The 15,379-nt window shown below is 33.1% G+C and overlaps 1 protein-coding gene across 1 annotated transcript in view; it reads right to left on the bottom strand.

Annotated features, from left to right (window-relative positions):
* Positions 1-1,445: 1,445 nt before the first annotated feature.
* The window catches only part of TwdlV (TweedleV), a 42,119-nt gene continuing 28,185 nt past the window's right edge, over positions 1,446-15,379 (bottom strand). Inside the window, exons 2-3 of the mRNA XM_073958860.1 lie at positions 2,492-2,755; positions 1,446-2,420 (exon numbers count right to left, since the gene is read on the bottom strand). Of these exons, the coding sequence (XP_073814961.1) occupies positions 1,596-2,420; positions 2,492-2,506 (840 nt within the window). The 5' untranslated portion in view covers positions 2,507-2,755 and the 3' untranslated portion in view covers positions 1,446-1,595. The remainder of the gene's footprint in view (positions 2,421-2,491; positions 2,756-15,379) is intronic.

Genomic DNA, 15,379 nt, shown 5'->3' with positions numbered 1-15,379 from the left:
CACGTGTTATCCATTAAAAAAAACTGTTTATTAAATCAGTGGTTTTTAATTGTCGAGCGAAACAAATTTGTTCTTGGTTTGATAAATTTTTTAAAATTTTAATTTTAATTTTTTAATTTTTTGACTGTCCGGTATGTGACCACGAAGCGTTGCAAGGTTGAAATGATTTTGTTTCTAAGTGGCTCAAAGTGTTAAGAATCTAATCCCGTTACTATTTTGTACAAATATATGACTTCAAAAATAGACTTTTTGCCTCAGAAACCTGCCATTGGGCCCATTGTGCCTTGTAAAGGTAATGCCTGATTTTTGGTATTTTGAAGTATTTAGACACAGTTTCCAATTGATTTGGTTAAAATTTCGCATCCTCGCAAAAAAATGTTCAATATAGGTCCACGTTTAGGTATAGCCCCCATATAAAGGTGTATTTTTTAAAAAACACATAAATTCACTGTTTTCAAAAGTACCAGAAAATTTATTTACAAAGAATTTATTTTTAAGGAAGTTAGAAAACTATGTATGAATATATTTTTACGTAAAAACATTGTCAATGCTATCAACTATAAATTTAAATCTGAAAATTGTACATTCATTTCACTCATAAGTTGCGAATGCTTTTAAAATTTTTCGACTTTTCTTGACATATTACAGCTGTAAATTGTCAAAAATTGTACTGGATATTAACAATTCGATGTGTTTAGGTAATATTTATTTCAATCGGAATCAAATTTATTGCCATAAATTTTCGATTTTTGTCCACGGGCGGAGCCACAGTGCGATATGGCCCTCTGCAAACATAAACTAATTTTGGACCGATATAATAAAAACTTCTTTAACAGGAGGAAAACATTTTCCGAGGAAAAACATTTTCCTATTTTTATTGCGTTTTTAATGCTTCTTTGACTATAAACCAAACATTTGTTAACCACTTTTAAAAAATTATAGCTTATTCGAAAAATATTAGTCGTCCATTTGCCGTTATTTAATTTAAAAAATAGTATATCAGAACAACTGCAGTTTTTTTTATAATTTTTCAAACTTTTTTGATGGCTCTAGGGGGGGGGGGGCTGCAGCCCTCCCCTGCCCATAGCTGGCTACGCCCATGGCTTACCTGTTTTTTGTTTCTAATGCTTCGAGAAAAGATAGCATTCCTATATCTCTGCGTGTACAGCATTAATTTAAATTATGTTTAAATGCATGTTATTTTAGATTATAAATACAAACGAATACCTTTTTGAGGTAAAATGTAGAAATGAATAATTATCAATTAAGACTCACTTTTTCAATGATTCCAAAAATTCGTTGATTACTTGAGGATAATCCGATTTAATGTTATTGCAAAGCGAGATATTAAAACTCAATAGAAAAATCAAAATATTCGTTAATAGGTCAAGATTGTCTGCCATAATAATAGGCATTAAATACAATTAATGAAAATAATAAACCTCTTTTCATATTAAAATGTTTATTTTCTAATAAAAAAGTTTACTAAACAAACATTAACAAACAATTACAAAAAAACAACAGTAACAACATGTAGTCTTAATACTAACGAAAAAAAGGAGACTACAAAAAATTCAACTAACTAAATTTTGAATTTAGTAGAAATTTGGTGGTAAATAGGCATTGTTATTTGTTTGTTGGGCACCAGCGTGACCAGTAGAAACGCCAGCAAAGTTAGCACCAGCTGATTGGACACCGCCGACGGCAACAGCTCCAGCATTGGCACCGGCATTGAAATCACCGCCAGCTGAGCCATTACCCAAGGCACCAATGACTGAGGTAACAGGGGCCACACCTTCATCACTAACCTGGGAGCTGCCACCCAAAGCATCATATTGAGCTTGAATTTGTTCCTGGGCATGAGCAGCTTCTTCGTTGGTCTTGTATTTAATAAAGAATACCTCTGGTTTAGCTGTGGTGGTGGGATGTTCAACAACTTCAGCTTGAACATCGGAGGCATCGGTTTTCTTGTTGAGCACATAAATGACAGTCTTCTCTTCAGTTGGAGCTGGGCTAATTTTGATGGAGGTCTTCTTGCTGGATTTGGAGGGCGATTTAATGAAGACTACGTTATAGTTCTTTTTGGGTACACCAATGGTAATATGTTTCTCTTGTTGGTCTTCTTCGACATCCTCGGGAGCAGAGTGAATAAAGAAACGTTTGGATACAATGGCTTGTGGCTGTTGTTGATGTTGTTGTTGGACTTGTTGGTGGCCAGCAAAGGCTTGAGATTGTGACTGTGGTGCCACAGCATGACCACCTTGGAAGAAGCCACCAGATACTGCACCACCAACTGAAGATCCTCCAAAGTTTGAACCAAAATTGCCTTGATGTTGGAACACTGCACCTCCACCTACACCTTGAGCATTGTAGTTATAACCCTGAGGAGCTGCCAAAGCTACGGCACACAAACACATAACCTAACAAAAGATGAAAAGAATGACATTTTTGTACACATTTTTCCACAATAGGAACGAATTTAAATCCTTACAATGAATCCACGCATTTCTAGGCTTGGGTTTTACAAAAATAGCAGTTGAAGTTGTTGTTGCTTTAAAACTGTTGTTTTACGTTGTCTTGTTGAGTTTGTACTGATCTCTCAACAATCACAGAAGCTATTTATATTCATCCAAATGTAGAAGTTGAAATCCATCATCATCGTCATCACTCTCACAAAGACTCCACAAACAATGTAAACAACAATTGTTGTTGTTTTGGGATGGAACCTTCAACGTACATTTGTATGTATGTATATCTGTAATTTATTAAAGAAATTCGAAGAAATTATGAGCTCTATTGTTGCTGGTCATAAGTTACAAGTAGAAGATTAAAGATTTCTCTAGCTTAGCGTAGTAGTATTTCCTCTTATTATTTGTGTTGCTTCTTCTCTTCAACCATACTGGCCAATACAGTAAAGTCTGTCAGTGGTGGAATCTTCGGAAATTACCATTCATGCGATGGGGCTAATAACGCACACTCATACCATGATATCGCTATGATAATCTTATGATTACATGCCGATCAGTTAATTACATTTTTGATGTTTTTAATATTTCCATCTACTTTTCTTTGAAGGAGTTATAATGCCCTACATCAAACTTCTATACTGTTGGCATGTTTATTTTAAATGTTACATGAAGTAGTACACCATATAGAGAGAAATTTCGAAATAAAGATGAATACACCCGCTGCACTATAGGCCCAATGGCAAGTTTCTGAGGCAATTAATAACACTGTGCTACAAAAGTGGACAAAATTTTTTTGCAGGGGTTCTGATGCATATATTCGGTATTGTGGGAGTCCATGGAAGACGAAAATACCTTTGGTTTCTTTGGGTCACTCCGATTTTTGATTTTATAACGGAAAATGTAGTGAAAAACGGGGTTTCTTGGATTTTCAACTTAAAAAGGACATAACTTCTTTTTTCAACAACGGACTTTTACACCTTATTTTTATTTAAAAGGTGAAAATCATGTATTTCGAACAAGCCATAGCTTTTAAAAATCGGGTAACAAATGGTTAAGTTATAGTGATTTAAGTTTGACAAAAACGCATTAAAAAACAGGAAAATGTTTTTCCTCGTGCTCTAGGCTGCGTAGAAGACACCAAACTTCGTAATTATTTACTTTTATCAAGGAGGAAATTTAGTTAGCTTTACAAAATGGGGAAACCAATGAAATCGGTTGAAAAATGCGTTAGTTATGCCATCTTTAGTGTTTTAACTTTTTGGTTTTTCCTTTATAAAAGAAAGATTGGTACCTTGTGCGTAATTATTAAGAGACAAACTAGAATTGCAATCATACGCCCAAAGGTACCAACTTTTATAAAGGAAAAACCAAAAAGTTAAAACACGAAAAATGCCATAAGTCATCTATTTTCTAGCCGATTTCATTTGTTTTCCCCATTTTGTAAAGCAAACTAAATTTCCTTCTTGATAAAGGTAAATTATTACGCAGTTTGGTGTGCTCTATGCAGCCTTGAGCACAAGGAAAGCAATTTCATATTTTTTTTTTATTTTCACATTTTAAATAAAAAATAAGCTGTAAATTTCCGTTGTGGAAAAAAGAAGTTATGTCCGTTTTAAAATGAAAATCCAAGAAACCCCGTTGTTCACTACATTTACCGTTATAAAATCAAAAAACGAAGTGATCCAAAGAAACCAAAGGTATTTTCGTCTTCCATGGACACCCACAATACCGAATTTATGCATCAGAACCCCTGCAAATTTTCCCTTTTATTATAGGTACATATGTACATATATTACTATATTGTGTTGTGGACAGTCCTTTTCTTCGTCGTCCTTCGTCCTTTTTTATCTATTTTGTGTTCGGAGTGACCTTTGGTAAAAAGTTACTCCTTCATAGAACGTGGTTGGTATGATCCTTAGTTTTTTTTTTTTTTTTGAACATATATATATGTATACATGTATACATATATGTTCTAGAGATGGTCATGGTTACATTACAAATAAATAAACCCCTTTTCTCTTATTTTAAAAACGTAAAATAGTTTATTCATTTTCTAAATTCGAAATTTATGCACACTTTTTTAAAATTTTTAAGCTTTCCAAATGGTAGGGAGCATAAAATGTTCGGTCTGGCAAAAAAAAATCACCACGATTTTAATTTTTTTCTGTTTCACTTTTGTTTGTTTTCGTATTGGCTTCTGGATGATATTTAGAAACAATGTGAATTTGCCGACACAACAGCATCATCACATTTTTGATTGAATCATTCCATTTCATTCAACATTAATCAAATTATGTTATATGTATTTCTTTAATAAACTTAATCCAATTTGATTGACTAGAAACAAAAACCAATAAATATGTTGGTATTGGAAGATGGGTAAAAAATATGGATCAGTATAAGAATACACCAAGACCTCGCTTTGCGTCGTTAATACGTTCCAAAAAACCACGACTCAAAGTGAAACGACGCAAAGCGAATTAAGATTTTCTATGGAAGGCCATGTAATGTTCGAAGATAGGTTCCAGGGCTAAAAACACTATATTTTCTTATGCACACAATTTTAGGTGGAGAAATTACTTGAACCACTTGTAACCCTAAATGTCAAATTATAGCTATTTTGTCCTAATTCGGCCGGAAAATATAGCTAACGCTGTCAAATTACCTGAAATCCGCCGGTATCGTTATATGAGGACTATAACAAAACGGGGACCAACATTTACAATTTTTGTGGAGAAGTTTCTACATCACTGGGAACACTAAATACCAAATTCTAGCTAACTCGGTCTGAATACCTGAAATCGGGCGGTACCGTTATATGAGGGCTATACTAAAACGTGGGCCGATGTAGTCTTTCTTTGAACTTGATCTAAGTTCAGACCAAATATGTGCGTACAAAATTTCAGCCCTCTATCTCAAATCATTCGGAAGACAGGGTGATTACAGCAAACGGACGAACGAACACTGCTAAATCAACTAGAATTTTACGCTGATCAAGAATATATATACTTAAGAAGGTCGCAAATGATTATTTCAATGCGTTTCAAAAGGAAAAACAGTCTTAATATAAATCTCAATATAAAAAAATTTGACACTCAAACTTAAAACAACGCAACATCGAAAATCGAACGACACATACTGAATATTGGTATTAAGTAAGCAACGACGCAACTTCGAAAAAAACGCAAAGCGAGGTCTTGGTGTAGTCTACATTTTTGGAAACACAAATTAAATTCTCAAGGTTTTTTTTAAGATGGGATAGCAAGAATTTCATTATTAATAGGTCATAAAAGTCAATATAACATTGAAATTGTATCAGTTTGCAAGTATGAACAATTTACCAATATAACATGCCTGTCCGTGTACTCAATAATTTGTAACAATTATTACAAAGGTTGCGAATTTTGACAATTGTATAAAGGAAAAGTTGCTAAAAATGTGTTTCAGTAACAGGTTGTAAAAATTATCAAGTAAAAAGACAAACCTAAAAGGATTTAAACGGCGGTGAGCTGATTTTTTTCTAAGCACAATTACCAAGGTAGATGCATCAGACCATATGATTAAATTTGAAACGTCAAAAGAAGTTGTTGTAAATTGAATTCGTATCAACAAACATACGACAAATTACAAATTTATTGTTTAATATTGAAAATATTAGCATACTAGCAGACCCCGGTCCGCGTTGCTGGTCCGTCGTAATTAGTTTTATTGACAATTTTTTATGGACTTTATGCTTGGCAATTCAAAAATAGATATTTTCTACTTCACTTCTTCGGTCCATTGTCAAACCAAGGAGGATTTTAAATTTATCAACAGATTTTGTCTCTAACCATTCTTCTCTTTTACGGACTTTGTCGAATTTTGTGCCCATTAATGCTGCTTAGGATTTATTGATGTATTATCGTCCACGTCCCATGTCTTTATAATAAAAACAATCTAATTATAAAAGTTTAAAAAATTAAAGTCTAATTCTCCCGCTTATTGAGACGTATATGTTTTAGTTTTCCATGCCCGATGGACCGTTGAACCTCACCATTTGAAGAAATTTGTAAATATATCGTTATTCTTGATCGGGGGCGCAACCATCGCAATTTGCAATCCGATGCACTCATAAGTATAGCAAATATAGCGATTATAAAACAATAGGCTCCCGAAATTCATCTTCAAATATTTTGTACCATTAAGGTTCAGTAGTTTTGAAAAAAATATGAATTGAAAAGAGTGGGAGTGGTAATCAGTTTTTTAGATATTTAGATATTTATTTTGGCTCCAAATCATAAGTTTGGCTAATACATATAGCGTTTTAAAGAAAGGCGTGGGAAAGTTACCCAACCTCAACATTCGTAATTTTTGCAAATATGCAATTTTGAAAATGTCGTGATTTTTATTTATATAGATACTAGCATGTGCCCGCTACTTCGTTAGCGAAAAGGTTACATTAATAGAAAATGGGTTGCAAACAGACTTTTTATTTACCCCGTTCATATTTTGAAAATTTATAAAGTAAAATAAGAAACTGCCTAAAACGATTCCAATTCAAATATGTATTAATATCAAACACATCAACAGTGACACTCACACCAAATTTCAGAATCCCAATTCTATCCTTTCACCCTATACAAAATTTAGTGATTTTTGCAAATTATTTCAACCTAAGCACCAGCAGCGACGCTAATATCAAAATTCCAGCCTTATCCTTTCATCCAAGTTGTACCAAATTGAGTACCATTTATTACTTTCCGTACGATTATAGTACTTATAGTTCTTAGACGACCTCATTATCTCAACATCACTCACCAATAGTTACAATATTACCAAATTTCGGAATTCCAGATACATATATTCCATTCCACGCTTATAGTTCCTATTTTCTCCTCATATCAACCCCATATATCACCTGTGACCCAGTTCTATCCCTTCATCTAATACGAAAATTATTCCAAATGTTGTACCATTTAGCATTTTTCGTACACTTATAGTATGTATTTACACAATTTCAGAATTCCAGAAAGACCCATTAACAAATTTTGTACAATTTATTAATTTCGTACCTTTATGGTACAAATTTTCATAACCACCTCCATATCTCAACCCGACACACTAAAGTTTTATTGGTTTACCATTTAGTACCTTTCGTAATAATATATTACATATTTCAAAAACTTTTCCTACAACCAATACGCAATATAATACCATTTAGTACCTTTTTCTACACATAAGTACAAATTTCCAAATGACCAGCTCTATCCATTCACCCAAATTCAAATTGTTCCAAATTTAGTACCATTTAGTAATCAACAACAGTAATCTTAAATCCAAATTTCAGGATTCCAGATCTATTCGTTCTTCCAAATCCAAATTGTACCAAATTTAGTACGAATTTCCGAAACTACCTCCATATCTCAAACCTACACTCCAATAGTAATCCTAATTCCAAACTTAACTTCCGTTAACGCAAATCTAATTTGTATAAAATTTAGTACCATTCAGTACTTTTCGTACACAAACCACCTTCTTATATAAACCCTAATTCCCATACTTGAGTATAATTCCAAATTTCAAGTTTTTAGCTTATCCGTTCACATAATACCAAATGGTACCAAATTTAGTACATTCTAGTATTTTCCGTACATTAATATTTCGAATTTCCGTAAACCCTTCGGTACATCTATCCTGCACACCATAAGTGACCATCATTCCAAATTTCGGAATTCTATCTCTACCCGTGCCCCCAATACAAATGGTACCATATTAGGTACCTTTTAGTTCTTTGCGTTCCGTTCTAGTCGGTATTTCTAAAAACCCAATCTTATCTGACACCTTCGGACCAAGGGGGACACTCACACAAAACTTCCAGTTTCTAGCTTCAGCTGTTTGGTCTGGGCCTTGATCAATCAGTCAGTCAGTCAAATGATACCAAATTTAGTACCATTTAATACTTTCTGTACACATATGTACGAATTTCCAAAACTATCTCTATATACAACAGTAATCTTTATTCCAAGTTTTAGCGTTCCAGCTTCCAACTTTATCCGCTGATCCAAATCCAATTTGAACCAAATTTAGTAACATTTAGTACTTTTCGTACACATTTGTAGGAATTTCCAAAACTATCGAAATCCTTCACATTCTCCCTTTCAACAGCTATATCTGTTCAATCAACTCCAATTTTTACCATTTAGTACTTAACCCATTTCGTACTTGGTGTTCGATTTTTCGAACAGTAAAATCACTTTTTTTCAAAAAAAAAAAAAAAATGTATGGATGAACAACGTTAAATTTTAAACAAGTTTTGGTATATGTATAAAGTCTTATCTTTCAGCAAATAAAAAATAAATTGTTCCCTTGAAAACCCCCCTCCCCCTCGATGTTAAGGGTAGATTTTTGAAACCTATATTTTTGGATACTTTTTAAATATATTTTAAAAAAGTCATAAAAAATGAAATTAAAAAAGTAATCATGGGGAATTATTGCCAATATATGTAGCCGTTTCACAAAATATAGATAACAAGATTTACTTGCGCAAGCGCGACTTTACAGATGTGCAAAGTTGACTGTTCGAAATTTCGAACGCTGGTACTTAACCTACATATCGATGGGTATATCAAAACGTGGAAATTTACTGACAAATTGCGGGGAAAAGTTAATATAGCACCATATAAGGCTTAATACTAAATTTTAGTCATTTCTAAAGGATAGTGCGGATAAAATCCTGAAATACCCTAAAATCGTTAGGTACCATTCAACTGATGCTATATAAAACGTGGACCTATGCTGACAAATTTCTGGAGGAAAGTTAAGTAGCCTCAAAAAATACTAAATATGTATTAATTTACATCCATTTCTGTAGGATAATGCATTTCGGGGAAAAGTTTTTTAGGTCCAAGTAAGTCTCAATACCAATCTTAAACCATTTTTTCATACAAAAATAGTGAAATAAATCAATAAAACGGCAAATAAATCAATTTTATTTTACTTCTATACATATAGCTTAAGCGCCAGTGTTCGAAATTTCGAACACCACTTTCCGGGAAAACGAAAAATCGGAAAAATTTTTTGTGTTGATTTTTGACATCAGTGGGTCGTACATAAGTTCGAATTTCCAAAAATAACTCCATACATCTATCCTGTACACCAACAGCATTATTGTACCAAATTTAGTACAATTTAGTACACATAAGTACGAATTTCCAAACCTACCTCCATATGAAAATTCTGTAGAGTAATCATAATTCCAAATTTTAGGATTCCAGCTTTATCCGTTGACCCAAATCCAATTTGTACCAAATTTAGTACCATTTAGTACTTTTCGTATACATAAGAACGAATTTCCAAAACTACATCCATACATCTATCCTACACTCCATCAGCAACCTTAGTTTAAAATTTTAGGTTTCCCGTTCAACCAAATCCAATTTGTACCAAATTTAGTACCATTTAGTACTTTTCGTACACATAAGTACGAATTTCAAAAACTACCTCCATACATATATCCTGCACTCCAACAGCAATCTTAATTTCAAGTTTCCAGCTCTATCCGTTCATCCAAATGTAATTTGTACTAAATTTAGTACCATTTAGTACAAAAGTAAAATTTTCTGAAGCCATTTCCTTATATCATCGCCACCCCCAACCTTGCTTCCCATACCAAATTTCAAGATTCTAGCTATGTCCGTTCAATATATATAATTGGTACTAAATTTAGTAACATTTAGTACTTTTCGTACACTCATAGGTCGAATTTTCAAAAACTTTGGTACATCTTTCTAAATCTCCATCAGTGACCCTCATTCTTCCCGTTTGCCTAATACAAAGGGTACCATATTTAGTACCTTTTAGAACTTTTCGTATACATAAGAATGAATTTCCAAAACTACCTTATTCCTAGACTCCAACCATAATCTTAATTCGAAATTCCAGGATCCCATCTTTATCTGTTCAACCAAATCCAAATTGTACCAAATTTAGTACCATTTAGTACTTTTCGTAAACATAAGTATGAATTTCCAAAACAACCTCAATCCTACACTCCAACAATAACTTTAATTCGAAATTTCAGGATTCCATCCTTATCTTTTAACCCAAATCCTAATTGTACTAAATTTACAACCATTTAGTAGTTTTCCTACACATTAGTACAAATTTCCAAAACTACCTACACATCCCAATCCTATACTCCAACAGTTATCTTTTTTTCCAAATTTCAGGTTCATCGGTTCACCCAAATCAAAATTGTAGTAAATTTAGTACCATTTAGACTCTTCGTACTAGGGTGTCCAAAAAACCGGTTTTTCCAAACAAAACGGTTTTCGGTTAACCGAAATTCTTAATTTTATAAAAACCCGGTTTTCGGTTTTCAAAAATTTTGAAAACCGGTTAACCGGTTTAAACCCGTTTTTAATAAATAGCTACAAATTTGCTGATAATTGATATATATTTGATTAAAAATGTGCGGCAAGGGGTAAATTAAGTATAACGACTTCGTTATTATATAATTATCTCGTAATAACCTTGTTATTTGACATTCAACCTCGAAGTGGCGACAGCAAAATTAAGACCGAAATTCTGTCCTAAGAATAGTAAAAGTCCATACAAATATAAAATTGAGTACCAAAAGAATTAAGTTTACATTTTATTAAGTTCGGATTATTCGTGTTGCTTTGCCAACCTCAAATTATCGTGAAATGCCTGACAATTAGGCGGTCACTTGAATAATGACCAAGTTGTACCAAACATTCATTTTAAATTGTTGCTAATATAGCTCTAGTTTCTAGTTCAGAGTATTAGTTCCAAAATATATGAGAACTTCATACAAACTAATGTGTGATATCACGTATACGCAGATTTTTCATACAAATGGTGTATACCATTGGAACTGCGTAGTGAACTAAATTGGCACAACTCTACATTTTACACAAAATATTTTTCAAATTTAAAGGTATCTGATATTTAATACTTTATATACGAGGATCTATGCTGGATTAAAAACAAATCCACTCAATACTAGGATTTATTTTTGTATGGGAAACTGGTAGATTATGACCGGATTTAGCAAATAAATCGTGATAATACGCTAAATCCGGCTAATGCGGATATATCTAACTGGCCTATCATCATTTAGATACACATACCTTTGAAGGATTTAAATGATTTTTTTTTCACAGCACAATTACCAGGGTAGATGCATCAGCCCATCTGATCGAATTTGAAACGTCAAAAGAAGCTGTTGTAAATTGAATTCGTCTCAAAAAATATTCGGCAAATTACAAATTTATTGTTTAATATTGAAAATGTTAGCAAATGCTAACTAATGAGCAAATAATTAATTATTTTATCGTTTAGACATCTTAAATATTAGTCTTGGTGGATTAAAATGTACTTTGTATATCAAAGCAAATTTAATTTTTTCGCCTTGTGTAGAAATTTTGACATTTTAAATTATTTTTGTTGTAGCAATTCACCGATGCATCTTCCTTTTTTTCTTGTGCCAGCTTGCAACTTGTTGTATTTTCTAGCAACATGTTGTAAAAACCGAGTTGTATACGAGGATTTATCCCGGATTTAAAACAAATATACTCAATGCGAGGATTAATTTTTGTATGGGAAATGGAAATTATGGCCGGTTTTAGCAAATAAAACCTCATAATGCGCAAAAACTGTCTAATTAAGTCATATCTAAATGACGTATAATATTCATCGAAATCACAGTACTCATGATATACATACATCCCTGTTTTTGCCTAAAAAATTACCAAATTTGCAACACTTTTCACGTATCACAATAAACAAGGTAGCTGGAATGAACGAAGGCATACCCTAGCGTCGTTTGTTTTTTTTATTCTCTTGCATCAAATGTAACGAAAGGAGAGGAGAGTCTTATTCATATATGAGTTATTAATTTATTTTTAAGTTAAGACATTTTCTTTCCAAAAGTCGATACTTCTTTCTTTTCGGATTCTTGTTCCTTTTCTTTTCGGACTTTTTGTTCAAATTTCGAGAAGCGAGATTTGATTGAGTTCATTCTATGTCAGATTTAGTACAGACAAGCGAACTTTTATAATACAAGAGAGTGAAGCCCGATTCTATTTTTAGATCTATGATTGGGGCTTAGTTTTAATTGCAGTGTCTAAACGACGTTTCGACTTAGGTACAACATCAATTGTTTAGAAGTCGTACTTGTCTGATATACAGGAAATTTAGGACAACATTACGGCGAGAATTTTAGCAACTTTGGTCGTGATGTTGAATCGTGAATGTTGAAAAGCCTATTGTAAATAATAAACCTTATATAGCTTTAAACAACATATGTATTTAGATAAATAAAAGAAAGTATAAAGGTGTGTAAATAAAAAACGAAGCATCTTTATTGGATCGATGGAATGGGTTCAAATGCTGATGAAAAGATCTGATCTTTCACGGCTTCCTTTGCATGGATTCAAATGCTCTCATGACTCGTTTGAACCAATGCAAAAGATGACATGAAATCACGTAATCGCAAAGAACCGCTTCCTTCAAATTTTGCTAGGGCTATTTGACCATATAGTTACATTACATTATGTTAAATTCCAAAGCCATTCACTGAAGAATGATAGCAAAAATATGTTTCGGCGGTGTCCGGATTACCGAGTAATAACAAAAACTTATAATTTTGTACGATTAAATCATTAATAGTCGACTTTTACTAGACAATAACCTGGCATATAAGGTAAAAAAATCATATTAAGCAAATATTATGGGTTGCGACCATTTTAAGACCGGAAGCAGCTTCCCTGACTACGAAATTTACGTCTTTTATTTCTCCAGCGTAATTTAGGTGACATTGGGTGATCACTTTTGTCATCTAAAACTTTTCTACAACTGGTGTATTTTATGCATAGTTTTTTTTAAGAATATAAACTTCATTTCCCTTGTCCATGGGGCATGAGCCTCTTATTACTCGCGATAGAACTTCAGAATTCAAATGCACTCGTCTCATTATGGTCAATATTTTGCGATTTCTATGATCATCACCCAATGACTTCATCTCGTCGACGAATAAGACAAAATGTAATTTAAATCAATCCTTAATTGACAGTTATTTTGAATGTCAAAGAAAGAAAGTAAGGACTCTGCTCATTTCATCGTTTGGCTATAAATCCCAATGAAAACTAACCTATTAATCCTAACTCTTTAAATGACTTAAAATGTTCGAGGTAAAATATCATTGGATTACATTACATGCCCCAAGGGACTTTCTCACTAATAGGAGGCTATGAAATAATTCCTTTAGAGGAAAGGACCACTCAATATCGATTTTTCAGGGAACCAGGCTACCCAACCCTAGGTTTTAAATACTATTGCTTATCATAGCCAGTCATCAATAGTTGAACGATAGGAAAATTATTTGGCCAATTCTGATAGTTAATTCCATATTGACTGTACAACTGATTTGACAGTGAATATCTAGTAAGTAGAGGTTTGGACTGGTAACATTGAAAAACTTAAATTTTCTTATTTATGCACCAATTTCTATTGGTAAGAACAAACATTTTAATTAAATAAAGAAGAATCTAACGGTCAAGAGAGGAAAAAATATGCATGTCCGGATTACCGAGTCTACAATGTAAAAAATTCTACTGTCCGGATTACCGAGTCTACAATGTAAAAAATTCTACTGTCCGGATTACCGAGTCTACAATCTAAAAAATTCTACTGTCCGGATTACCGCGTTGTCCGGATTAACGAGTGTTCGGAGTATAGAGACTATACTGTATTTTCATTTTGAAAGTCCAATTTACAAAAAAAAGTAAAAATACAGCTGATTGTCACTCCTACCTTCTATAAATATGCCTTGGTTAACACTTGGTACTGTTCATGCAATAATGAAGGTAGATGTATCGCAGTGTTCACCAGCAACAACAAATTCAACCGCTGCGTTTGTGTTGGGCACACGCACGAGATTATCTTTCCCTCCCTAGATAAACATCGTGTGCGTTAATTCATTGCAAAAACAAAGAAGATGATCGGTGGAGAGAGCAATGATCAAACTCACCACAATTGAGATTGTGTGTATTCACACAGACACGGCTCGCGAGCCCAGTGGTGATTAACACTGATGTATCGGCAAATTGTTCCAATCAAAAAATGTCTACACCAGTATGTGGGGAGGGTATTATAAGTTGGTTTTAGCCCTCATATGGCTAATAATACAGGTTTTTTATATGTTTTGTTATTAAAACTTATTTTTAATATAATTTATTGAAAATAAAATAAAAAAAAATCTTATTGGGTCGCTTAAACCATATAAAACATTGCATTTTCTACCAGTGTTTCATAAATTGTATTCCTTTGGGTATGTCAATGGTTTCTTGGCCAGTGTATAACTTTTCAAATGGGTTTCAAAACTTCTTCTGCGAAGTACTCTAGGTCATATATCGGAAATAAGAGCCCCAAATAATTCTTGGAAGTTCCTATTAGCGTTATTTTTAAAGTTTCCCCAACGTTTTCCGCCAAAATGTGCCGATGGCCTTAAGGGGTTTACACAAGGATGTATTGTGTTTACCAATATTTGATTTTTTAACTTTTTATTATGCGGCAAACAAAAGAACGGCTGATATTAATCCACTTTCCGAATAAATATTTTAAAATTTAAATGTTTATATGAGAGAAAAAATTTTTGATTTGAGGGTATTATGAGATTTTCCCCAGACCATTCGAAAAGTGGTAGAAAGTGGCAACCCTGTCAGGATAACAAATGCAAATCCTTTCTAAAATGACACTACCATGCCAAAAAGGCAAATTTAAGTCAAAAGTACTGTTAATTAACACCGATGACACTACATTTTTTAATAATATTCTATTGTTGCTTTTGTTTTGCAATCCCCGTTCTCGAGGATCAGCCAATATTATTGTTGTTGTTATCCCATCCAACG

Source organism: Musca autumnalis, unplaced genomic scaffold (assembly GCF_047663935.1).
Source record: "Musca autumnalis isolate F117 unplaced genomic scaffold, ASM4766393v1 scaffold_1, whole genome shotgun sequence".
Lineage (NCBI taxonomy): Eukaryota > Metazoa > Arthropoda > Insecta > Diptera > Muscidae > Musca > Musca autumnalis.
This window is presented reverse-complemented; position numbering and strand designations above follow the sequence as displayed.